The 27,948-nt window shown below is 36.4% G+C and overlaps 1 protein-coding gene across 2 annotated transcripts in view; it reads right to left on the bottom strand.

Annotated features, from left to right (window-relative positions):
• The window catches only part of VPS13B (vacuolar protein sorting 13 homolog B), a 427,213-nt gene that overhangs the window by 59,375 nt on the left and 339,890 nt on the right, over positions 1 to 27,948 (bottom strand). For both annotated transcript variants that reach the window (XM_027717679.2, XM_027717677.2), the window contains exons 37-40: positions 22,489 to 22,688; positions 19,687 to 19,894; positions 19,159 to 19,343; positions 2,404 to 2,600 (exon numbers count right to left, since the gene is read on the bottom strand). In XM_027717679.2, coding sequence (XP_027573480.2) covers positions 2,404 to 2,600; positions 19,159 to 19,343; positions 19,687 to 19,894; positions 22,489 to 22,688 — 790 coding nt within the window. The remainder of the gene's footprint in view (positions 1 to 2,403; positions 2,601 to 19,158; positions 19,344 to 19,686; positions 19,895 to 22,488; positions 22,689 to 27,948) is intronic.

The raw sequence follows: 27,948 nt of genomic DNA on the forward strand, positions 1-27,948 counted from the left end.
TCCAGGTCAGTGACATGTGACTGCCATGTTTGCTCTGTCTCCAAGAAAAAGCCAGTGCGCTTCAAAAACCCTAGGTCAAAGCCTTATCTCTGAGGAACAGCTCCTCTTATTCTGATCCACTCAGGAGCACTCCTGACCGGTCAGGATTAATTCTTCCTCACCGGTCCTTCCTGCAGTTGTCCTCAAGAAAGTTTGCAGTGCAGCCTTGTTTCAAGTTAGTGTAGAGAGATCAGCTTGAATTTCTATCATAGAACCATAGAACAGGTTGGGTTGGAAGGGACCTTAAAGACCACAGTTCCAACTGCCCTCCCATGGGCAGGACACCTTCACTAGACCAGGTTGCTTGAAGGTCCATCCAGCCTGGACTTGAACATATCCAGGCATGGGACATACATAACTTCTCTGGGCAACCTTCTTCCAGTGCCTCACTACCCTCTGAGTAAAGAATTTCTTCCTAATATCTAATCTATCTAACCTGCCATCTTAAAGTTCAAATCTATTCCCCCTTCTCCTATCACTACATGTCTCTGTAAGAAGTCCCTTTCCAGATTTGTATAGGTTTTGGAAGGCTGGTCTAAGATCTCCGCAGAGCCTTCTCTTCCTCAGGCTTAACAACCCCAGGTCCCAGCCTGTCTTTATAGAAGAGGTGCTCCAGCCCTCTGATCATCCTCATGGCCAGCCCACCAGGCGGTCCACATCCTTCTTACATTTGGGGCCCCAAGAGCTAGAGCAGTACTCCACCATGCCTCCAAACTGAAAACACTGCTGAGGCAGGGAATAGAACTTTTTCTCTTATCTAATTGAAATCAGAGGTTTTCCTTGTGTAGTCTATAGGTTTCTGGTTTCTGGAGTTTACCCTGACCTACACAAATCTTTAAATTTCCAGTCTACTGTTAGTTCATCTAGGTGTAAACTACACTTAAAACTATTATAAATTCCCCAGGCCACCAAAGGTATCAAGACTACTGATTCTGCAGTCCCTGTACAGGTAGGTGGCAGTTCAAGGCACGTTCCCTTGACTTCCCCCTTTCTCTTCTGTTTATTTACCTTCAAATGCTTCAGTAGTGCAGTGCATATTTTTTGCTACCTTATTCCCTCTCCTGCTATCTCTCTGCAGTGAACTGCAAATGCTTCAGTTTAATTTCTGTTCTTTCTGAACAGTTACAGCTCATTAGCTTATCAGAGCTCCCCGAATGAAACATTGCATACAGTGATAAACCCTATTCGAGCAGAAAACAATAAACACGATTACAGTGCTAAATGCCTTAATGAAAAAAAATCTACTAAATTTCACTACATCATTTCTAGTTCCCACCGAGTTCACATTTCTGTGGTGTTAAGCTGACCAGGAAGGCAATTCTGTCAGGGTCCCACATTCAGAGGAATTAACCTTGTCTAAAACACTTAACTTCTCAATGATGAAAATGCATTCTTTCACAATTAACATCAAGAAATCATTTCCAACCTGATACTATTAATGGAAACCAGATGTTAAATTTTCTTCATTAATTTTGTAAGCCATGTTCTTATTCCCTGATTTCTCTGAATTCTGTAGCTTCGTACAACACATATGTGGATGCTACATACTCATTCAAGCATGTGTTCATACACAAGCAGCAAGAATCAGCAAATACCAATAATCCAACAGAGTAATTTTGGCTTTTCTGCTCTAAATATAAAATATTAAGAAGGTCTTTGAAAGCAATTCCACTTCTATTTCTGGAGAGAATTTGTACTAATTTTTTCTTACTCTACATATTAACCAAAATGGAATGAATGCAAATAGAGTGAATATCTGCCACTGCACACTGATTCCAGCTGTAAACACAATGTAAAATGAATCTCCAGTGTTTGAAAACACCGATTAATTTTTTTTTACTGTTAGTATAGTAAGCAAACTGTGTGAATAATAATAATGTAATGCTCTTGAAACACTAAAGTTTTATTCAATATATTTAAAATAGACATTTGGATTATTTTAGTCATCGACTTGCACTGAGGAGAGAATAAGGCAATGTATGAGCATCACATGGAAGAAGAATGTTTACTACTACATTATAGAACGGATTGTGCCTCAGCCTTCTTTTGTTAATTAGCTAATTTTACTGCCTTGTGCAGTTAAGAGGTTTCAGGATATGACCTGTTTGTCTCCACTTTTCAGCAATCCTTGTATTCAGAAAATGGATGGTTATGATGATGCCAGGCTGCCTATGAACCTAAAGGAAGCTCTTTTTTGTGAACACTCCATGCCCTTGTGAAGGTGAACGACAGTCTGAAGCTCACATAAGACTAACTACCCTTATCACATATGAAAGTAGTATCTTATTTCCTAAAGTCTCTTGAAAGGGATCTCTTAGGAGGGTAGCATTAGATGCCTCTTTTTCCCTCCTCCTTTAAAATTACCTTTGGTCATCGGCCACATTCTGGCTGTTATTCAGGACAATCCTCCAAAGGTCGGAGGCAATGAGCTCTTTCTGATCGTTCACAAGGTTGATACTGGGCAGCTGCAGTTCACAGACTTTGCTTTCTGATAGACTGAATTCCCGGAATGCAACAAATGATTTCTGAAGCTCATCCCAGTACTCCAAACTGCAAGGAATCTGTGATAAAAGGGAGAAGGCATAATTAATTTATACTCAGGGGCAAATATAATAGTTTTCCTGTAAACACTAAAAGAGTAAAAGTAACTAAACTAAATAAAAGTAAATTGCCATATAGAAAATCAGAACTGTAACCATTACTGAGATCCTGTGCTGTCTGGACTTGAATTAAAATGCTTTTAGAACATCATTGGAGACTAACTTTTCTAATCAATTTCCAACTAATTCCAACTTCCTCTGTACAAAAATAGCTACTTGTTCCACAGTACCCATGAATAACAAAGACAATTCAACTAATTATTATTTGTATTATGCAGCCAAAAAATCCATCAGATGTCTTCACATCATGGTATCAAAGACATTCAAGTCATCATTAATTTTTTCTGGAACTTGTTGTTTTAGTTTTATTACATAACAAAACATAAATTTATTAAAATAATCAATGATGTAGAGAAAAATGATGTGATAGACAACACAATACTCTGTTGTGGGTCAACACATTACTGAAAATCTTGGGTGAAATAATAAAGTACTTGTAATCACATGATCTTTTTTTCAAGGAATATTTGTTATTTAGACTAACAAATGCAAATCAAACCCAGTAAATACATAGTGGCTTCTGTTTAGTCACGTTCCTAATTTTAAGTCTGTAAATAATCTACTTGGATTATTTTTGGATGCACCAATGAACTGGAGAGAATGTTATTAGAGAGATTTTTAAAGACAAAAGAAAACCAGCTTTAATAAAAGTATAGGCTTTAAAGGGTTGTGTCCTAGTCCTCTTTTTTTTTTTTTTTTTTTTTTCCCGGTAATAGCATGAAAATGAATGGGACTATGAATTTAAAACAAATTCAAACTAGTCAACTATGAAGATTTTTGAATTTTAGATACTGAAATCCACAGTTATGACAGTTGTATAGACTAAAAGTCAAGCTGACATAAAACAATTAGTAAGAGAAAATTTACACATATGTACTATTACCTTTTTCATCCCTGTGTGTCTGTGTATAGACATGCATACATAAATAACCAGGAAAAAAAGTAAGAGTGTGGTAGAGATGCAAGCAAATCTAGAAAAATCTCTGTAAGTAATCTTCCTTGTTATTCATTAAAGATTATAATGCATATGGAGGTGACAGCAGGCTGATTAATTAACAGGAATGAAGGTTAAGAAGAAAAATTCAGGGAGCTCAATGGTTCAAGCTGGGGAGGGCAAAGGAACATAAATAATCACCAAAGAATTCTGGAGGAATTAACATGTGGAACCACAGAGCCTGAGAGGTGGATTTTTACTATATCTGTCAAGTCACAATGATTGAAAAAATCCACCACAGTCACTAAAATTTGTTTTAGGGAAAAGGTAGGGAAAAAAATTATCTAATAACTACCAACAAAACTCTGACACCAGTAATGTAGATATCACAGAGTGCCACAGCAATATCAATCAGGAGAGCTGCTTTAATTTTAAAGACTAAAGTCTGAGAGAAGGGGATTGATTTAACATCAAAAACCACGTCATATGCATAAAGACAACATATTTGTTTATAAGCTGCATATTGAATTGGAAATGGTGAAGGTACGTAAATGTCAGCCAGAAAATTATGAGGCGGTATGAAGATGCTTGGAAAAAGCGAATGCCATCCTGAGAGACACCAGGTGAGATATTTCCAAAAGCAAAGGACAGTTATTAATTGACTTGTATAATACACCAGTGGGGACTCATCTGGAATATGGCATACGTTTCCATTTTTTCACCTTTAAACTGTATTAATTCCTACTGTGGAGAGTTGATGACTAAATGAAATAAAACAATAGGAACATAATTGCTCCACCCATACACCTCACAAGAGAAACAGTTAACAGAGGAAAGGTCTTTAGAAACTATGGGTCAAAACTGAGGTTGCTCTATGAATAAAATGTAAGGTTAGAAACCACACAGAAAAAGATGGGAAGGTTCAAGGACAGACTTGGTGCTCATGACAGCTGCTTTTAAAAGGTTGGTTTGTTAATAAGATGGAGAAGTAACAAGCATTGCCCAACGGGAGAAGACTGGGCTTGATCTTTGCTGCTTCTGTGTTGCTAACTGTACAACACTGCTGTGCACAACAGCAGCAATAAGAAACATCACATTATTGCATTTGTGGCCATATTTCAAAGTCACACTAAATTGATTCTTTTTGCTCTCAGTGTCATTACAGAATTTTAGATATTTTCAGAACCTTCCAATGTTGAATTATTTGAAAGTTTAATGGATGTGGACAAACACTCAAGATTGCTACACTACTACATCCATGGTCCTACCCTTCAATTATGGATACCTCCAAGAAACTCCCCGATGTTAATGATGAACACATAAAGAGCAACTTCCGTCATCTGCTATCTTTTGTACAACATTGTGGAGCCATTTACAATCCCATGTTTCTTTTTTTTAAACCTCCACAGTCTCTACTGGTAATAAAAAATTTGATTTTTTAAAAAACATTACAATACTTGGCATATTTTCTATACCATAAAGTCTTGGAATGATATAACTACAAAAGGATCTGTATAATTTCTGACAAAAGGCTGTGGTCTTTCATGGCTGCATAGATAATTCTACATACTGCAGCATTTATTTCTGCATACTTTTAAATCTTAGTCCTTAAAATACTTTGAGATTCTTTCAGGAACCTGATTCAATCTTTTCAATCTTTTTTTATCTTTTCTTATCCATGCTGTTGAGTAACGTGTGTGCAACAAAAGTCTCACAAAGCTATCATGTTATTTGGGATATTTATTTCTCTAACATTACCTCTCAAAATAAAACTCTCTTTAAATATGCAAGTCTCCCCTATGAAAATCTCACAAAATTGGATTAGAGTGGCAAGTAATGGGCATTTTAAGAGAGGCTAAGCAAGACGATGAATTCTATTCCCACTAAGATTAATGTGCTGGAAGAACAAGTTAAAGAGCACACTAATGGAATTTCTTAAGTGGCACTACAATACGAAAGCCATAAAACTACCAGTAAGGCAAGAGGAAAGTAATATAGAGAGATTGAAAATAAAGATTTAAAAAAAGGCAGAGCAAAACTTGAAAAAATCCAAACTCGATTTCAAATATACTGTTAAAAAAGAAAGTAAAAGTAGGTACGTCAATATTTCCACCCACTCAGTAGGTGGTGAATATATCGAAATTTATTGTGAGGAAAAGATTGCAAAGTAAAATGATCAAAGCAATTATTATGCCATAAAAAAGTAATAACTCTTCTTCAGGCTCTGGCATAAACTTAATGCAATGGAAATTCCATCTGAACATGAGGAAGAACTTTACTGTGCAGGTGATGGTGCACTGAACAGGTTGCCCAGAGAGGTTGTGGAGTCTCCCTCATCGGAGATATTCAAGAACCATCTGGATGCGACCCTGTGCAATGTGCTCTAGGATGGCCCTGCTTGAGCAGGGAGGTTGGACCAGATGATCCACTGTGGTCCCTTCCAGCGTGACACATTCTGTATGCTACATGCCAAACACTTTAAAGTGAATTATGAAAAATTTGGAAAGGCAAAGGAATGATTGCTGAACTCAGCAGTATGAGTAGCCAAAACAAGAAAAAACTGCCTAACGATTAAAGCAGACTTTTAAGCAAGTTGAAAAGATTATTCCTCTTTATTTTTGTTTACAAATTTTTTCTAAGTACCTTGTAATATGTCAAGAAAGCGCAAGAGACAGTATGCTTCAAGGTGTTATCTGCATATTAGAAGTAAAAGGTCAATGACACACTTTATGTGACTGCCTGTATAAAATACAGCTCAAGCTTTGGGACTACACAAACTGTAAGCTTTCTAGTTGAAGCTTGCAAAAGACTTAGTTGACTTAGAATCTTTGATTCCTACATATCTAGCTTTATTTGTTCTAGGGGATTTATTACTAATGCCTGATCTGGATAAGTTTAAGGAAAGATGGTAGCTCTGGGCAATATTAGCTGCCAAAAATAATAGTTGTGAAACTCTGGAAATGAGCTATAATGCCAGAACTGAGTCATAAGCAGTGGGAATAAGTGAATTAGCTGCAACAAAAAATCCCCCACATGTTGAATTAAATACAGTACTTTTACCTTAAAATATTTGAATAAAACCTAAGCTATAATTCAGATAATTGTTACCTCTTAGAAAATGTGACTGCTAAGGCTGCCTCTGTAAAAACAAATGCTAACAAAGCATATATAAATTTTTTGCTAAACAACAAGCATGCATCTCCAACAGACACTTCCCTGCAACTTTTTTCTTCTTCCCGAGCTCTCAAAGATAGTTTTAAATGCAATATTTTATTCACCTGTCACTTATGTGTGCATAAAATTATTATTTAATTTTAAACTCAGATTGAACCAGAAATCTCCAAGCTCTGTTTTGCAAGAAAACCACATACTATGGTGCAAACACTTATTTAGAAGGATGATTATAGCAATAGAGAGCAGAACGGCTGTCAAATACTTTTTTTTCAGCAGCATTAACAACAGAGATTAAAAGCAGAAATGAAAAGCTGCATGAAAACAGCCTAAACTCTAAGTAGAGAAATTAAAGGTTCATTCTTTTTCTTTTTACTGCTGCGGACTATAGACATTTAGGGTCTGAAAATAGGATGGCACTGTTTGGAAGAAGAAGGAAAACGGTGTATTGGCAAATTCTGACTGGAAGAAAATCAGTTGTCTCCAAGTGACAATTCCAGTCCTGCTCCCTGCAATTACAGGACACAAACAACTAATGAAAATAGGTGCCTTGGAGCAGAAATCTTTGGAGTGGATTCCTGTTTTCTCTGAATCTCTCGTTTCACTCTATATTACACTAACACATACAAGAAACACGTACAAGCTAAAACCTCTATCACACACATTTCACAAACACCCCTCTGAAAAAACAAGAAACTTGAAAACCCTCTTAAAAACCTGCATCTCTCAAGTCATTTCCTTCACATTTGTTAACCTATCAGCAAGACAGTATTAATGTTAGTAACCAACATGAAGTACTCCCACAAAGGCACTACAATGTGACAGCTTGCGGTTTTCGTTATCCATCATATCTGTGTCACACATTATCTGTATTAGAATAATTTAATTCCTATTTGGAAACCAGGGGTTAAGAAATGCTACAGAATCTGTTCATGCTATGCTACATATTAATATTTTCATCCCTGTGTTGAAGAGATGGATACTTATTCCCACTTGCAGTTATGTCTAATAATAAGACACGATAGGAGAGAAATGACTGTTGACCTGTACATGCTTTTTAAAGGATTTCATGACTACAACATGCTTCTAGATTTTCCTGTGAGCTGATGTTAATCTCCCAGCTTCAGGCTACTTGGTTAATTTGGACTTGAAAAGCTCTGGGTGCACACCACTTTATCTGTGTACAGGTATGTTTCTCTAGCTGAGCTCTCTAGCTGAGCAGAGAAACAACATGAGTGCACTTCCACAACCTGTCATGTTACCATAAATGATCATACCTATGTTGTCAGAATGCTAACAGGTCTCAGACACAGACATGATTTCCAAGTAGGACAGAAGTGATTGAAGTATCTCCATTTCTTAGCTAATCCCATCTTTTTCAGACATCTTTTTTGTCTCTAGGAAAAAGCCACAGCCACCAGTCTACATTTTGAGGTTGCTGAATGAAGGCTGTATAGAAGTATTATTGCTTTACTGCTTAAACAATAAAAAATGAACTTTTAATTGTACACATGCAGATTTCTTAGGCTTCAAAATATATATTGTCCAGCTGAGAAAGAAAGATGATATCAGCTGGGTTACAGGATGTAGCTAATGTTGCTTTCTGTGATGCTTCCTTTTGATCCATGTATTTTCTAGAAAAAAAGCTTTTACAGAAGAAATATTCATTTCTTGAATCTCAGTCCCTCAGATCGTGGGCGCTTCCTCTTGGAAATTAATCTATTCTTGTTCCAGAAACAGCTAAGAAACAACAAGAAAATGCACACAGAAGACAGGAAGCGCGTGTGCGTTTCATCTTCTCCAAGGAAGGCCACCTCAGTGAATGAGGCAGAATACAACATAAACTAGCACTTTGACTCAGACACCAACCCATGCTGAGATTTTAACTTCAGCTTCCTGAGTATGAATAAACTGATTGCTATTCTCTTATTAGGATATTTTACTGTTTTAGGGCCAATTGCCTTAAAAACACAATTCTCTCATTAAGTGAACAGAAGTTGCAGTAGCAGGAAATAAAAAGCTTTATCCAGATTTTTACTAGGAAAAAATTCTTGGCAATAACTACCAGCAACATTAGTACTAAATTTGATTTTGAAGTACTATTTATAGCAAAAGAACCCTGTATAAAAATAAACTATGTAGAAAATATGCTCAAAAGAAAAATAATATTAAACAGAACAAAACCTTTGTAATATGCCTATTCACATGATATGCACAAGTCAATCTGACTGTTGGAACACCATTTTGGACAACTGTAAGATACTTCATCATCTACATTCCTGTTTATCTTGTGTGATTGATTTTGCTACAAACTGCTGGGTAACATTTTTTAACCTTCCTTAGGGCTAAGATGGTATCATATCAGTGTGGAAAACACTCACTAGGCACAGCTACAGAGCACCAATTTTCCCATTTTGTGGAGGAAAAAAACCCCACATAACCCCAAACAAATAAAAAAAAAAAGTGGTGGTTTACAGTGAGGTAAAAGTATAGCCTAGTATTAGTAGTGTTAGGATTATCAGTACTACTAGGATTAAAAACATTCTAGTTGTACAAAGTATTTGCTGTCCCCCCCAGCTCAACCTCCTTTGTATATTCACTATGGTTTTCTGTATTTGGATGCCAAGTTGAAATGTTACATACTTGCATATTTCAGGAAGTAAAAGTTATTTCACTATGGTGCACTCTCAATTTTCAAGGCTCGGGAATAATCAGAAACCCCAACTGGAGATGTTTTCCAAAATAATGCCATATAATTTCTTCAAAGAATTGCTTTGCTTCTCTTTGAATTTGGTTTAACAAATTTGGTCCTAAAGCTAGGATGTTTAAATTACAACTACTCACTTTAAAACTGAATATGCAATATCTGCTTAATTTAATTTTTTCCCCTATCTACACTGAGGTCTTTGGCTGAATAGCAAAAATAACAACTATTTTGGTTTCTGAGTAATAATATATACTTCGGCTCTTTCGACTCCATTTCACATATATATTTATGGTCCTATTAGCATATTTATTTAATTTGATTTAATTTTACATCTGTCCCGAAGTTTCTAAAATAAGTATCAAATAGAGTTATAATAAAGAGGTGGAAGAAAACTCTTGTCTTCTGAGATAAATTGTTCTTTAAAAATACATAACTGCCTTTTAGCTGACTTTGGAAAAAAGCTTCTATACATCTTCAACTAATAGAAGCTATAAAAAACCTTTTGTAATATTGGAACCAGTTGAGAAACCACAAGTATTCAAATGCAGGAAATCATGATTTTATAACATTTTAATGTGATCTACTCTTGGGAAACAAAGTTAACCAAGCCCTATTTATGTACAGGAAATATTCCACTGTACAGTTGTAATACATTGTGGTGAGGGGTACAGCTGCAATTTTTTCACCTGTAATGCCCCACTGGTATTGTGGCTTACTGAATTGCATCAAGATTGCCTTCCTGTCCGGAAAGCCCTCTAAGTACAAACAAGACTCTAAGCCCAGGTTTTATTTTCCCTTGGTATCAGAATATGGTAATTTAAGAGCCCTGAGAAATGCTTTTTAACCTTTTAGAAGAAATATGTAGCATTCTTTTATTAGGAACTATGTTCTTTGCCTTTTTAAAACAACATGTGACTAACTTATCAATTTATCAGGCTAGCAGGTTCAGAGCAAATGCAGGTGTGTGGAGTAAAGTAATCTGTCACAGATACTGGCTTTCTTCATCATGGAAAAATTACTCTAAAGACACTAATGGCTTTTGTTAAAGCACAGAATAGTGCTATGCTATAACTGAGATTTCTGCAGGACTCTAAACAGGAAAATCATGTTCTGCTAAGTTCAAACTTTTCTACTAATTGTCATTCATCTTGAGACTGAGTTTATGTGATGATCACTTGCTTTTTGAATAGCAAAACCAACAATTTACTTAATTTACTTAAATTAATTAGGTCTTAATTTATTGTTGCGAGTATTAAGAAACAAAAGTATACAGATAGGAGATCGTACATTAGGGACTTACCTACTTCTTGCAAAACCCCTTATTCTCTCTTTCTGATACAGGAACTATCTTGTGCATTTAATTTAAGGTTTTTAATTTTCTAGGCTTTACTATTTATTAATAATATAAACATTATGCCGTTGAAATGTAGTCCCCTCTGGGATTGAGAGTAGCAGCCTATTAATACATAAAGTAGTTTGTAATTTTCAGTATATGGCCTATTTTGACCACATATTCTCATCACAGTAAAGCCTGACTCCTACAAGAAGTACAAGATCAGCGTTCAGCTGGAAGGACTTGGGTTTGCAGAATTTCATAAATCAGTTACAAAATCTGAAAAGTACAGAACACGAGGAGAGTGTAAATCTGTCATTAAGATAATCTGATGGTTTCGTCAGTCCTCTGGCACCCGGTAGAATTTTCACTGGCTCAGTAACCCCAAAGGGTAAATTTCAGTGTGATGCACAGGCAAATTACACACAACTTCCATTAACATTCCCAACAAGTTACGCTTAACTCCCTGCAGACTGCACAGAAACTCTAGGCCAAACGATACAGTCTCATCTCAATGCAGTGAACACTAAGATCACACGGCAAAATAATTAAGATTATACACACACAAAACAGTAACAAAATAGTAAAGTCTGACATAATCCTACTCTCAGGCAAGGAAGTTCACAAATAATGTTTAAAGTTGGAATTCCTAGAGAGAATGGGCTCTGTTTCAACATCTGCTTAAGACTCACAGTGTAACTCTCCAACTTCTTTAGCTCCTACTTCCTTCCTTGCAAGAAAATGAAGATGATACTTACAATTAACAGTCAGAGTCTTAACTTTGGAAAACATGTGCAAAACTCTTCCCAGCATCAGAAGACTTGCTTGCACCTGGATCATCTGAAGTGTAAGTGGCTCAAGCAAACCTACAGCCCTCTCACACAGACCAGCTGTTTATGTGATGAACTGCATTCATTTTTGTCCTCATGCATGAATGGAAACACTGCTTCTACTGCTGGGAAAGCAGTTTCCTACATTAGAATAAATGGCAGTTGTTACAGTTATAGTTTATGATCAGATATGCTCAATAATTGGACACTATTGTTTCATTTCAAGCTTGTTGCCACTCTTCACACAGTAGAGAGGTCATAAAAACACTGTACAGAGTCTGTGTATAGTAGTAGTATGACTATTACAGTCATACTGAACAACATCAAAAGGTAGAATTAACAAGAAATGTAAGTTTTTTTAAAAAGTAGAATCCCAGACAAAGCACCAAATTTGCATTCTGCGCAATTCACAACAGCTAGACAAATTATTCCCCAACCATCTAAAAAGTCTCATTATTTGAAGACAGTACTGAAGTGTGTGGCAGAAGATTCAATAATTTGCAAATCGACAGGTTTATCAAGAAGCATGGTTGAACTTTACAGCTTATTATCTAGTAACACCGTGACCTTAAATCACTAATCTGTCACACACAAATCATCTGGATTTCCAAAATAGTTGTTGCTTTGGGAATATAAGAAATAAATCAAGCATGGATAGAAGTTGTGGTTTCCCAAAAAGCACTTTTCCCAGACTCTTAAATGCCCAGCTGAACACTGTAGTCCCAACAGGGAGTGAAAAGTAAAAAGGAAGCAGAGTCAGCCAAAAATGAGGTATTCTCCATTAAAAGGAAAAATGAATGTCTTTGACATTGATAATAATTCTTTTCCTGTTGACTGTCATGTCAAATCCTTCCTGGAATAATGACTTACAGTAGGTCTAATGTCAGTCACTCTTAAGCTCATGCTTCCTTAAGCCACTGTTTAAACACCCACGAGGTGTTAGAAAATGACTGTTTATTGGCTGACAGTGTTGAAAGAATCAGATTCCAGACTACAGTTTGCAAATGCTTTATTTAAACAGAATAAGTATGTAAAGCAATGCAACAGACAATTTTTTGAAACCCTGTCTTTTGAAAATGGAAATATTTTACGTTCTTCTAAAAGAGATTTCACCACCTTAGGAAATGCTCTGTGTAAATTTTACCACAGTAGTTTTATTTACCTAGCCTTTCCTTACTAAATCCCAGTTAAGCCCTTGCAACCTCGGAACTATACTTTCTGCCCTAAAATTTTCTCCAGTAGACCTTGATATTTGGTTAATTTAATCACCACTTTTCTACACCGTGCTCTGTTTCTTAGGACACTACATAAAGAAGAAAGGCCAAAAAAGGAGGTCTTAGCACACATTCATCTTTTCATCAGCTGTTATAATGCTGACTACACTTGCATGCCATAGGAATCCTGTCAGGTACACAAGGGAAACATCCTCAAATACAAAAACCTGTCAGAGTTACAGTTCAGTAGATAAACTTCATATGGAGAAACAAGCAAATGCCATAGATTATCTTCCTTTTGTTTTGTAAGCTTTAACAGCTTGCATTTCTCACTGGATGACAATCCAGGAGAAAGAATTTTAAGTCTGTGTTGGTGATGCAGCTTAAATAAATCAGAGAACTCAGATTTTGGAGCATTATACATCATATGATTACTCTGATTAGACAAATCTGGTTTTCTCCTGCATTTAAATCCATGGCCACTTATGTAAATGGTCTTGTGACAATGCATAGCTTTTTGTTTGAGATAGGGGGCAATGCCAGCAATATCCCTTATTGGAAAGATAACTCTGCAATGCAACAGTAAACACTGAGAATCTCTGTAAAAAGTTCACTAGTTACAATAGACCTCCAGCTGTACAGGAAATCATTTGCATATTCTGTTCACCTGCTTGCACACAAAAGCAGAATATTTCCTTGATGGCACATGCACTGTTTTCCTATCTTGGCGAGCCCCTCCTAATTTTTCTTCTCTCCCGTGCCAACCCAAACCTGTCAACCTTGTTCTTGGTAAAGATAAATTATATAAAAATATGACCCAGACTAAATCAGAAAAGTAAAACAAAAACAGACTAATCACAGGCAAAGATAAATACATATCTGAGATTCTCAAGACTGTAAGAAGACATAGGAAGACTTTGGGAAACTAGATGCATAGTGCAAGTACAGTTCTAAGCGCCACAACACTTTCTTTGAGGTTAAATATCTAAATGTAGCTAACTCCGTATTGTATCTGCACAATGTGAAAGTCTGAATCACTAACTGAATTTTTTCCCCTGCAACTCCCTCCTTTGAATTTTAAAAATATCACAGTAATGAGGAACACTTGTCCTTTCTCAAATGCTGAACCTGACAGATCCAAGGAACTGTACAAGCACGGTTGAATTTAGCATCACGTGACAGCTCTGAAATACCATCCTTTGTTATGATGTGGAATATATTCTTCTTCAATTATTCTTTATGTTCTGGGACAGTGGTATTATCTGCATAATCATAAACCATTGTCTAGAACTCAAAACTGCTCCTACTCCTTTCTTCCTAATGCCATATTTCCAAGGCAACCAGAACAATCAGGATGGAGGAAATTGCTACAAACTCTCTTTCAGCTGTCCTAGTAGCCAGTTCAAGCCAATGTCCAATTTGGGAGATGAAGAGAGAGACTATGAAGCCCTTACTCTGCAGTTTAGACTGCCTAGCACATTCTTGTTCCTGAGATGCTCATGTATCTCCTACAGCTCTGACATCTTTGCAAGAGACATTTCTATATACATTAAAAACTCAATTCTGCTTGAAGGCTATCACCGTGCTTCCACATCTCCGTAGAAGACATTTTATGGTCAGATTTCATAAGAACGAGAATGATCACTGCCCCCCAACTCCAACTTTAACTGCTACATACCAACACCATCATAGAGCAAATAGAAGACCCTGTAATGATGAGCTGGTTGCCTTTTAGCATACAGTTTACTGTTAAACTGGGAAACTGAGGCATGACTTAAGTCTTTGCAATGAATACTTGCTGAGACAATTTTTAGTATAGAAATTATCTACACAAGAGAGTGTCCTAAATGTAACATTAACTAAACTTTGGGAGCAAAACCAGTAGGCTTTGTCTCTCTGGTTTTGCGGACATATTTTCTTTAAGTACTTAATAACATAAGCGTTCGAAGTTGCTCATCCACATATCTTTAACCACAACACTTCCTCTTACCAGCAATCTACGTGACGGATCTAAGTTTCATTCGTTATAACAAAGAACATCTCAGAGAGCATCCCTTTTTGATTTATGAATCTTCAGTATTTTTAAAGTAAAGGCATTGCTACCTCATCTTGCTTTTTAGCTTTTGAATTAATTTTGTGACATTTTTCCAAATTTGGACTTTCCTCTGCTCCTCAGGTGGCAATGTAATTCTAATGTCAACACCATTCTACTCTTTGCCCTTGCTGCTTTGGGCAGTAATAGACTATCCTGATTTATATGACATTGGATGGACTCGGCGCTGGAATTAACTTCACTCTTATGAAATACACGCTGTGTTAAGTGAAGTTATCAGTGGAATATGCTTTTTCTTCTCCAAATATTTTAAAAATAATCTTAGTAACATTCAAGATTAAAATGGTATGCCTCTACCAACATTTGAGTAGTTGCCTGAAGGTCTTTTCTGTAGATCTCCTTCATACAAGGGGTACCTTAGTGGTGGCTCAAAGCAGTATTTATCACATTACTTGGATAAGACACAGCCTATTTACTTTTTCTTCTTACAAGAACGTGAAACTATGGTCTTGTGTGTATATTCCTTCACCCCACGTTGACCTTTACTGAGATATTTTGGCTAGACCTTTCTAAACATCAATCAAAAACTTTTCACAGTTTGAAAAGCAGGCAACCATCACTGGAAATGACGCAGAAGCTGACAGAGCAGACAAGAGAACAGTTTTGATCAAGGAATTAGAAAGATTTTCAGTGTAAAAGACTCAGGAATACTCTACATCCACAGCATATTTCTTTCTTGACACAGAACCCAGTATTAACTCTTTTTTCCAGTTAGGTTTCACCCAAACAACTTGTAAGCACATTCATAAATTGTTTTTTGCTTCAGTTAATTGATCTTGCGTTTCAAAAATAAAACCTATGTTCTCGCTTCATTAGTAAGAGCTTGCAAGTACTACCACAGAAACTTTGAAACAATCTTGAGAAGTTATATTCAGAAAACGTCTTGGTAGTGATGTGGACATAAGAGGATCAAAATAAGAAAAGGTCTCCAGATAAAAAAGAGCCAGAAAAAGATGTCAGAGAGTGGCTTTAGTACCTGAGGATAAGAAACACCTTACGTCACTGAATGGGAACTCCTTAAAAGTTAAGAAGAGATATCAGAGAAGTCTAAAGGTGTTTCACCAAATACTAGTTATCTGAAAGAATGGTAAATCACAGAGCCAAGAACATTTGTAGCATGTGAAAATGGGACAATGGGGGATTAAAAATTAAAAAGAAAGTGTTTGCAATGTCTGTTAGACAGGAAGAACAAGTTCAAATACTCTCAACCTTCCCCAAAAAATACAATTCTGATGCAATTTCTTGCAAGCGCATCTAGGATTCTCACTTCCTTCAAACAATTAGATCAAACTTCTATTTAACATTGCTAAAGAAAATGCAACATGCTATGCCATGGCAGAAACATCAGTTCTTCCTGTTCCCCCCACAAATAAAACAACGTTTGGACTGTAAAAAGCAAAGTATTAGAGACTTGACCAGCGAAACTTCTTAGCTTTGCAAAAAAACAAGTAAAAGCATAAGAAAATAAGCTTTTGGGACAATCTAGAAACAGCAGCAAGGTAAGGTTTTACAGAAAAAAACATAGTTCATTTCAACTCTTACAATCTGAAGCTGTTCTCTATCTTTTGGCCATAGCAGATGACACGCACCTTCAATATTAAGAAAAATTCTCTTTATGGTGAAGCTTTTCCAAGTTTCAGGAATTTGAAGAATAGCTATAAAACCAGAGACTTCTAAAACCTACCCATGATTAAAACGATATGCTAGAAGTTTAACAAAGATAGAATGCTAGAAGAAATGTCACAACAACTTAGAAAGAAAGAAAGAACATGCAACTGGCAGACTTTTAAATCATGACAAACTACAGAAGTGCACCTTTGACCGGATTCATGTGAAGTAGAGGTTTAAGGGAGACTGGTAACACAGTTGGTGACGTTATGGGTCCTCCTTGCATTTGAACATATACACAATCCTGGGAAAGTTTTTAAAATGTATTTTAATATATTTTTATCATTATTATCTTCAAATTCAGATCCCTTGATAAAGTCTTTGGCTTGCAGATGTTTCTGTAATGTTTCATTTCAAGAATTGAAGACAATAAATGTTGTTTTGTCTTTTTTATCTTTATATTTAAAGAATTTTCCATATCCACTAAATACACAGTATGTTAATAAGCAAACATATATCTATATAGGAGAAAAAGTGGAGCTGATGAAAGGCCTCATGATTGATTTAAATTAGAACCTGAAGTTTAGAATAAGTATTTGGCAAATGCAGTTTACCTAAAAAAAAATTGAAAATCAACTCTGTATGACTTATTCCACCCACATATCTCTGTTAGATTAATGAAAATATGCACACTGTCCATGTTCATAATGGCTGTTTATCCACACTGTGCAGAGCTGCTCTGTGTAGGGATATGGCCATTTCTGGAAAATATGAAAAATCACCACCTCAACCCAGGCAACAGTTACTGCCATAATTAATGACCCACAACCAAAATGTGGATCCTCTTGGCATTTCTGCACTCTATGTGCCCAAGATCAAAGATTTGAATACGTGTCCTCTAATTTGGCTGACAGCTTTCATCTCTTCCCTTGTAGTAGAAATCTGAAGAATTACAGTAACACCAGTGGAAGCTGACAGGACCTGAGTGCTGGGGGTTGATCGCTTCCTGCTTTCTATCTTACTCTCTGAGGCAATCGCAGCGGACAGGAAAAAGGATTGCAACTTCCTTTCTTTCTCTAGACCACAGTATGGAAGCACAAAGCAGCAGAACGTGTGTGCTACTAGCAGCCCAGCTTTGTATGCCCACTTACAGAAGAACTGCTATTCCCCCTGGACAGGGTCACATTATTACACAAGCACATACATTATGGCTCATGATGTCTGTTATCTATAATGGCAGCGTAATGTAATTACATCAAAAACTTAGTGTGCTGTGCTCCAAAAATACCATCCTGAAAGAGGGCAAAATGCTGGCTTTCATAGCAACCTAATAGGGCCATCAAGACAGCCTAGAATAACACAATTTTGATCTTTGATTCAAACCTCATGCCAAGTGCAGCTGACTTTTTTTCCATTTAATTTTAATTTTCATATAACTGAAAGGAGTTGACATTTGGCTGTCTAGAGGGCAAAGAAATTGGCAGGACACTTACATGATCTCACTAAGAGTATGTGCATGGTAATAACATTATACCATTTATCTGAGGAAGATTATCCTACTTCCTCATAACTCAAAGCATATTGGTGCATAATTCAATTTTAAAAGCAATTTTTAACATTATAGCAATAATGAAATACAATTCAACATTTTTTAATAAATAGGAAGAATGAGGAGATATTTATTTCCCTTGACTCACAACACTGTTCTAATTAAAAACCAGATTGGAATTAAAAAAAATAATGACATGTTCAATTTGTAATACAAAAGGGAAACTGAGATTAACAGAATTAACTGAGCTAAAATCAAAATAGGTATGCAAGGAATAAGCGAATTTCTAAAGAATTATACTAGACAGGAGAAAATGTGACTACCTGACTGCGCACATTAGAAAGCAAAAATTCCGGAGTTAGGGATCAGTGTAATTGTGAGGTATGGCCTACTTGTGGGGCACAGAGTCATACAGCTGCACCACTCAACCCTCCTTCAAAGAGCAGTTCCATGATCTCACACAGTCAAACTGGACTGCCCACTTCAACCCTCTTCAAGCAAAACAAGAGGAAACAGACCCTTTATTTCTACCCTGTGGACCTTACTAGAAGCAGCACAGCCATCTGCCAACACAGACAGAGGAGAGAGCGGCTGGAGTGGAGATTTTAGTTCAACAATTCCACTGAATCTTGGAAATTTCAGACCAGGTCTTCCTCACATACTTCAGTTTCAAAACAAATGAAGTTTTAAGCAAGGACTGATAGATGAAATCACAGGAAGTCAGAATAAAAACTCTGTATGCTCGCAAACTAGAACTGACAAATTCTAGCTAGCTTATTATGCAATTGTAAAACTTCAGAGATAAGTGGTTAAAAAGTCTGCACAAGTACTTTTAAAACTAAAGATGTGCTCAAGCTGTGGAATTTACCTCCTATTGATTTTATAGAGCTCCTGACATTGGTTTTGTATTTTATTTTTAATAAACCGAGTTTGAAAATGCTCACTTCACAGCAGTAACATTTTCATTTGTTACTAAATGTAGAAAACTCTCATTACCCACCTGAAGAACATCTCCAAGGTCAGCAGTGCTAATATCTGGGTCTTCAGTCGTATTAAAAGGAACAGGGTTGATTCTTACAAGAGTGAGCACTCTGGGTTCTGGGTATCTCCACAACATCATTCCTGGACTGTCCTCAGTTTCATTGTAAAACACAACTTCATAGGCACCAGGCAGCTTTTGTGCTTCTGTCAAATGAAAGAAAGCTATAATCTATTATACAATTTCTAGAAAGAAACATGCTGGTTTATGAAACCAAAGTGGTTAAAAGTAAATTCCTTGGGATCAAAAGGAGAGAAAATAAAAAAGCAATTTCCCTGACTTTTAAAAGATTACAGCTTAATGGAAAGAAATCAAAAAAGTCTTTTAAAGTATTTTTTCTTTTTTTTTTAATTCTAGCAGATGTCATTTCAACTGCTTTTCAAAAAAATGTAGTTATTCATTGTAAGAGGCAAGTAATCTCTAATAGGTTACTACTGTTTTTACTTTATAATCTAGAAAAAAAACAGAGAGCCATAATATTCTTCTTACCTGCATCTTGTATATACTGGAACAGGCCTGTTCTCAGATCATCTGAGGTATGCTCAGTTTTGGAGGTCTGATTCCTTTCCATAGAAAAACAAGTTGGGTGTGTACGTTCAGGTGTCAATGTCTCTACACTGCCCTTTTTAGTAAGGTACTGCCACAGAAGCTCCTGGAGAAGAACTAAACAGTTCAAATGCTCTTGACCCCAGAAAACCTTAAAGAAAAAAAAAAGGAAAGATGAAACAATTACATTCAAATATTCAGTCATTTTTGAAGGGAAAAATCCCCCCCTAAAACAACAGAAATTTTATACGGCTTTCAGCCTGCTCTACTTATGCCATAATTGCTTGTAAGTATCCTTAATGTGAAAATAAAGAACAGAAACAACAAAAAAATCTTTACAAAAGCATTAGGCAAATTTCTTCTTTTCATCATTTGAAGGAAAGCATTAATTCCTACCACTTAACAATTCATAGTGATGCTGCCTGGATGACCACAGATCTTAAAAGTCACATTCGAGAACAGTTCGTAATGTTAGGATTGGTCACAGGTTTTGCAGTTTAAGATATGACAAAAAAGCCTTAAAGATACAAAGTTTAAACTGTTCAAGGAGCTTGTTGCTCTAAAAGTGGAATTCTGGAATACATTAAAAACTGACATAGCAAAGAAGGTGACTTGAAAGACATACTAAAGATCATCTTAAACACAAACTGAAGCATAGGAATTGGATGTTCTGCAAGTCCTCAGAGTGCGGTTAAAAAGTTTAAAGTTTTTTGAAGTTTAAAACAGAAATACAGAAAAATATCTAATAAAACTTGGCATTCAAAGTCCAGAAGATTCACAAACTTTATAGCAAAATAAAAGGCAAGTAGACATTCCTCTCTCTCGGTTTTGACAAGCATTGCTGCTTTTCTCAAATCAAGCTGCTATTTAAGAGAATCATATTAATGGGGACAAGTCTTTTAGTCTCTATGTGCAGAAGCAGGTCTAGAACCAACATGGAAGACAAGGAAGCAAGTAGAAATTAATAAAGAAATTAGACTTGGAAATCGGTGTGGGATGAAATCAAAATCTCCAAACAGTAACTTAAAAGCCCATAGTAAGGGTGTGAGTAAAATAAACAAGGCAAATGTGCACATAAAGAGTAGTGCAAAGTTTTTCACTGGGGAATATCCATTTTCAAACATGAAAAAAAATCAGACGATGCCTAAAGGGAGTGTAGTTTAGCTGTCAAGAAGGAAGGTTTTCCTTCCACTCCATCTGCATGTAAGCCCATAGAATAAACCACGACCCTCTTGAAACTCAGCCACAGCCAGTCCTGAGCTAAACATTCCCAGGCTACCCAGCTACCCCCCTAATTTAGTACATCTCTACTGCAGTTTCTAGAGTACCTCTGGGCTCAGAGTCCCACTCCTGGTCTACCACCACCTCAGAGAAGCTCTCTGTCACCTAAGCCAATCTCAGAGGCCTCAGTTCCCCACTCTTGGAGGAGGGATGAATGCTCTTATGCTCCCCTCTCCCCCCGACTTTTATTAATTTTATTTTCAGGCATCTGGGAACTCCAGGGCATGGAACTCCTACTACAATATTACAGATGAAGCACCAGTTTCATATAAGCTCTCAAGGCTCTGCTGCAATACAAATTAACAGCGGTAGAAGATGAGGTCTGTTTAGAGCTGGTAAAATCATTAGCCATAAATAAATTAATTTGAAACAGAACTGCTAATGCTTTTGTCAGCATTCTCAAATCTATTCTGCCAGACCAAATACTTAACTGTTTTCTGAAAAAGCTAATTATCCCAGTGTATTCTCTAATAATAAATGGCTTTCTTGGATTTATAGGTATTTTTCTGGTCTTCGTCAAAACCCCAAAATTTTTGGAAAAAAACCCAAAAAACTTTCATTAACAACACACAGAGGTAGTCAGCCAAGTACCTATGAAAAACAAATTAAAAAGAAGCAGAGAAACAAACTGACTTTATTTATGCATTAATATATTTTTTTTAAATTTGCATTATTCGAGTAGCCCTATCCCCAGTGCTGTGGTTTGAATAACTTCTACTGCCAACTCTGGGAAAATACCTAATGACACGATTAAATGACAAAATTTCCTTTTCGTGTTTTATATGCTTGATTTATGTATTTATTTTAAAACATTTGTTGTGTATAGATACTACAATAAAAATAATTAAAACAAGACATATCTTAAAGCCCACTTGTTCAAGCCCCAGAGAATGTATTTTTCATTTCAAGAACTCCCATGCTTCCTGGACTGGTTTCAAGTTGTGGGCACTTCCAAAATGGAGAAGATAGCACAGCAAACTGAACATTAATTGCTACAAACAACAGTTTGCAATTACTCCCGTGAGAAATCCATTTAAGTCTGAAAAGAAAGGATATGTACTTCTTAAAGCTACCCCTACGCACTACACGCACATAGCTCATGAACAGACAAATACAAACCCATCAGAACAGCATCCTAGATATTAAGTGTTAGTAATTTGATCCAGTAGTTTTAGGGAACACACACATATAGCTACAATACAGGGCTTGAGTAGTATTAAAAAAAAAAATCAAAACCAAAACCCTGTACATGACTTTTCAATCAATAGCTTTACATGAAAGAATAGATACTTATTTTATAAAGTAAAATAAAACCCGCTCAAATCAAACATGCAAAAAACCCCAACCCTGTGACCTACTGTAGGAAGCAAAGCTTTACAGGCTTTCATAGAATTTATTTATGAAATCTCAATCATCCAAGGGCAGTCCAACTCAATAGCAGAACCATAAGCATCTTATACAGACCTGCAGCAGTCCTCCTTTCAAATCGATGTATATTTTTGGAATAGATTGCTCTGGGCCCGGATCACCACTGTGCTTACACCACTTGGCTTCCACATTAACAGAGCAGCAAAAAGGGCCCATCAGAGATCTGGCTCTTTCCTTGAGACTTGTTTTAAGTAAGAAATTTTTTATGTCAAGGACAAAAGATGATCCATGGATTCCTAAAAGAGAGAGAGAGAGAGAATTAATCTCGCTGGTGATCATTCTCCCAACATTTATGTGCTTATTTCCTGAATTCACTTTACCATGACCCTGGGAATCCCTGTCTGCAAGCAATTACTCACACAAGTAGTCCTACTACTATTCCACTATTTCGTGGAAATACTTGTGTGGACAGCCCTTCTCCTCTCCAAGCAAGGGCATCACAGTTGGGTCACAAGTTTGGCAATTTTGTAATTTTACTCTTTTTCAATTTAGCTTGCTCTCCCCACACTATCAAGCATGTCTTATATGGTGTTGCAGTTAGGGAGCAGGTATGTCTCATCCACATTCCTTACAAAGAACTGTTTGCCAAAACATGACTTTTTACATGTGACTATTTTCAGGTTTATGAGAAGAGACATTTTTCAATAAACTATGAAATTTTTTTTCAAAAGAGTATATTAAGAACAAGAACAGCTGCTTCACTTGATTATATTTTAAACTAATAGGCAATAGGCATTTTAAACAATGCTCTGCTTTTGTTCAGGTTAGTTACTATAACATAGCACCTTGCCAGACTTTAGAGTGCTTAGCAGGACAAGAGTACGGTTTGAATTTAAATAATTCAAAACAAATGCTTATCTCAAAATATGTAATGTGCATTTTCTGAAAAAAATAGTTTAATCTACGCTTTTCACATCATAACCATTTGCACTTTACATAGATTTAAAAAACCTAAAAATGATGACGGCAGATTACATTTCTGACAGAACTTATATATTCTCATTAAAGATAAAAACATTTTGAGGAAAGAAACACCTTCTAGAAATGTCCCAGCTCTTGTGAATCACTGTTTAATAAACAAACTATACTTAATATCTCTGTTTCTTTTGTATACTTGTACGGAAAGTACTACATCTGAGGTTGGCTTAACGTTTATCTCTTCTAGTGCTCGTACTTAGACTCAACACTGAATATTGGATGTCACTATACTTTATAATGCCCACAGCTTATTTTTCTAATGAAACTGGATATTTACAAAAGGCAAAAGATTAAAAAAACACCTAAGGCTTACACACAGATGTTTCAAGGTACAGTTTCATTTTATATTTTCATACCTTCGCTGGTAGAAAAATCCCACAAAAACACAACTCGCTGTTTTGAATACATGCAGTAAAACCTCTCCTATGAATCTCTTCTGGAATCCAGGAAGAAGTATATCTGTATCCTGGGTATTATGATTTCATGATACTGAAAAATATTTTATATAATGGAAGGAAATATATTGGATTTTTTTTCAAACCAGCATCCGCTAGGAAGGTGGTCCGAGAGTCCCCACTGCAATAAAGGCATCAAATTGTGTCCAGCCTGGGTAGAAACCACAAACTTGAACTATCTCTGCCTTGAGCAGCTTGGAGTTTAGTAAGAATGATCAAGGGCTCGAAGGAACCATCGCCCCATGCCAATCAACAGGACTGTTGTCACTGATCGGGAAAGATGTTCTAGCTTTGGGGTTTTTTTATTTAGGATGGCTTCTGAACCCCTGCATCCGGTCTTATGTGTAACAGGTTTATAGGACAAAATCTGTTCCAAGTGGTTTTTTGACTGAACTGAACTTCAGTGATAATCAGGACAACTGACATTAACATACCCTGACACCTCTCCTTTTGGTCCTGGTTCAGGCTCGATTCTGTAAACCGCAGAATGAAGCAGTTTCACATCTTAAACTAAGAAAAAAGGTGTTTTTACAGGAAGGGTTCATCCTGCTATCCCTAGTTATTTTAAGAGGGACTACAATATTTGGAAATTCAATTTTTTCATATTCTACACGGAATTCTGATTTTAAAGTAGAGAAATTCTTGGTAACTATTGCACAATTCTGCAATATACAGAAATGTTCTACAGGTTTATTGGAGTATGTGCCAAGTTGCAGAAACAACAAAAGGGAAAAAGGAATGCCAGAATACAAGCAATTTTATTTATGTTTTCTTTCACTGGGATTACATTTGGAAGGATTATGCTTTCCAGTCTCTTTGTGTTGTCATCTCAGCTCTACAAAGTACAAAGAAAACACAGTATCCAACAGCTTAGAAACAGAACTGAGCATTCAGCACATAATACTGCTGTTTCAAAATCAGCAGTGTCTTTCTCAAATGCTAAGTAAACAATGAAAAATGAAAAAACAATTAAGAATAAGAAAGTGTCAGTTAATTTTAAATACATGAAATATTACAAGACACATCCATGGATTGTGTTTAACAAATACCAGGAAAAGCTCAGGAACTTAATAAGAGATTTTTCTTTTTCTTGCTGGGACCCACATTGCTCCTGTGTAGGCAAGAATCACCCCCCCATCCTTTCTAGCAGTTATATCTACGTGTCCTTTTGGGGATGAAGTGATTCAGTATAAAAACCACTGTTCTCTTAATAAAAAAATACAATGCAGAGAGCATTCTGACAAACTTGCACAAAGTGACGTCTTGAGGACGGTTAAAGAAAACAAATGAAGAACAAGTATGCACAAACCTTAAAAAGCAATTTTAAATAAAGGGATCTTTGGCCCTGAGGGAAGGTTCAATAGGCTACTGTTACTATGGAAATCCTAAAACTATACGTTCACTTAGTGAGGGGCTTTCCCATGACTAAAGCGATTGTCTCAGAAAGGTAAAGATGCAAAATCATTTTCCTCTTTTTTTCCCTCCTACAGGGTATTTTCAGTAGGTCCTTCAATACCTCTCTCACAAATCTCTATTGTAGAAGTCTAACTTCAGTTTAAATAGATTAAATCAAAGTCTCCATTTATGAACTTGAGATGGCACCACACAGAAGCAATATATCTTAATAAATGATTGTTGTGATATGTAGAAGTTATGCTGTTTGGATTATTGCTCACGAACACCAATGTGCTTTTCAGTACATGCAGTAATTTACTTCTAAGAACAAATAGTTTCATGACTTTTAAAATACTCCTCCGGGAGACTAATAAATATGAAGCACTTGCTTTGGACAGTGTTTAAAAAATGCTGCCAGCCCTCCCCTGTCAGACTCCATCCAGACCCACAATAGCACCACAAAATGAACCTATGCTAATGGAGCAAACCAGAACTGACACGAGGCTTCTGCATGCCACCGGAAGGATTACCTTTATGATGACATATGCTCAAAAGGAAAATCCAGGTATTTTTATATGGTTAGAAATAATGTAGGAGAGCTTGAAAAAAAAGCTAGCACTTGCTTTTTAAGTTCAGGAAATTAACTTGCTCAGAAATTAAAGACAGAGATAATTTCAAAAGAATAGTGAAAAAAATTTACTAAAAGACATTTGCTTTGATATTCTAACATCTTTTTCTAGTCAGTAGAGACTTGATTTATGCTAACATTTAGAAAGACATCTCATAGAATCTGAGTATCCTGATATAGTTATACATATAGTTAGATTAGGGTTTATATATATCTACAGTAGAGCTGTATTAGCATTTACTGATAGTAGGAAGCTCCATGCTGTCCTGTGTGCATAAATTCATTTGCTTGTACAGAAAAAGAAAGAGCTGGCCTATTTTAATGGATGGAGCAAATAGGTTAAAACAATCCTTGCCTTATAGTAACAATCACTTAGTGTTTAAGCAATACAGGTGTTAAGAAAGAGTTCTGTTATTTTTCCTGCTTCATAAAGAGAAAGACAAAGTTTTGATACTAACTGTGGACTTTCTGTTTTCAAAAGCAGTTCAACATTGATATTTGAATCAACTTGAAATAATTAGAGACGTAGCTGGAATTTTTTTCCTTCTACTATTCTCTGTGCATTTTGCTCTTCCTTAGCTGAAAATCCTGTTTGGTTCACTGCACTGTCACCGAATACAACACAGAGCATTATTTTAATTGGTAAACTTCAATATGGGACAGGAGTTTTAAAGAAAATGTAAACACATGTATTATAATAAAGATAGCAAGTGGCACTTGACTATATTCAAGCTATGTTTTTAAAAGCCTCTTTCAAAATCTAGTAGCTTTGCTACAAACCACAGCGCTAAGAAGAAAACTGCTATTCTGAGTGTGGGGCAGCTCAGAAGAAGGAATGTGTCCCAGAGCACAGAGCCTGCTGTGCTGGTTCAGATGCACGTGAGAGGTGAGAGATGTGGTCTGCTCCGACAGCAGCAGCCAGACGACTGTATTCCACCCTAGGGTTTGCGGTGCCCTCTGAAAGAAGCCCAGGCTCTCCCATGGGTCCTCCATGCCTGGGTAGCAGAGATACAATCTGGCTGCTGAAGGTTAATTAGCAAGTGGTTTTCTTTAGTACCTTCTACTAAAGTGATAATCTGTGATATTTGCTCCTAAGCATTCACTCTTTGTAACATTTTTAAGTTCAGGAGCTAGTTTCAGATTGCTGATGACATTGAGATAGCTTTGAATATGTAAATATGCCATTATATCTAATATAATGGCATATTTATGTGCTATGTTGACAGGTGTCCTCAACAAACAAAGCTTCTAAGAAGAAGGGGTAACAAAGCTATGAAAATAATTATGGGGGCAATACTGCAATTAATTTAAGCACCAGCCCATTTATCCAAGTCTGGAAACAGCAGCAGCGAATAAATGGTGAGGCATAGTAAAGGACAATTTTCCAGGAGAGATTTAGTTAACAATGACTGCGCTGGATTTCTCATTAGTTTCAAGCAGAATCGTACAATGGTTCATTCTCCCCACGAGAACAATATTTACACATTACCAATTAGCTATTCTTTAGTGAAAGAGAATTTCTCAGCACTACGTGGGGACACATGTGGGTTGTGTGAAAACATGAGATGTGTAACACACAGGAAACAGAAAGTAATGATCTAAAACAGGCCAAACCCTTGAATTCATCACTAATAAATGTCCCCATGCATTCAGCAGCACCGGCTGCTGCAAGCCTGTTTTCTTCAAGTACTTCAAACACTAAAATCCAGGAACATTTATTATTTTAATCCATTACAGGCAGTGCTTGATTTAACTTTATTGGTTGTGGTGGTGGTAGTAGTTATAGTGGGGGTAAAGCTATGTTCTTTTACACATCATTTCAAAAGGGCTTAATTATATTTTATAGCTCAGGCCAGGAATCCTGCTTGTTTTGTGTCTAACAAGGTTCAAATGGAGTTCAGGTCAGTGATGAATCAGAAGGGAAGTCAAAGATGGTTATCTATTTGAAATGAGCTCATCTCCCTTAAAGAATAACTGGGCAGGTACATCATGTTCATTACACTACTGCATACTAAATAACTGAAAAATCTCAATTCACTT

This window comes from Pipra filicauda, unplaced genomic scaffold (assembly GCF_003945595.2).
Source record: "Pipra filicauda isolate LSUMZ 115617 unplaced genomic scaffold, ASM394559v2 scaffold110_size2237424_pilon, whole genome shotgun sequence".
Lineage (NCBI taxonomy): Eukaryota > Metazoa > Chordata > Aves > Passeriformes > Pipridae > Pipra > Pipra filicauda.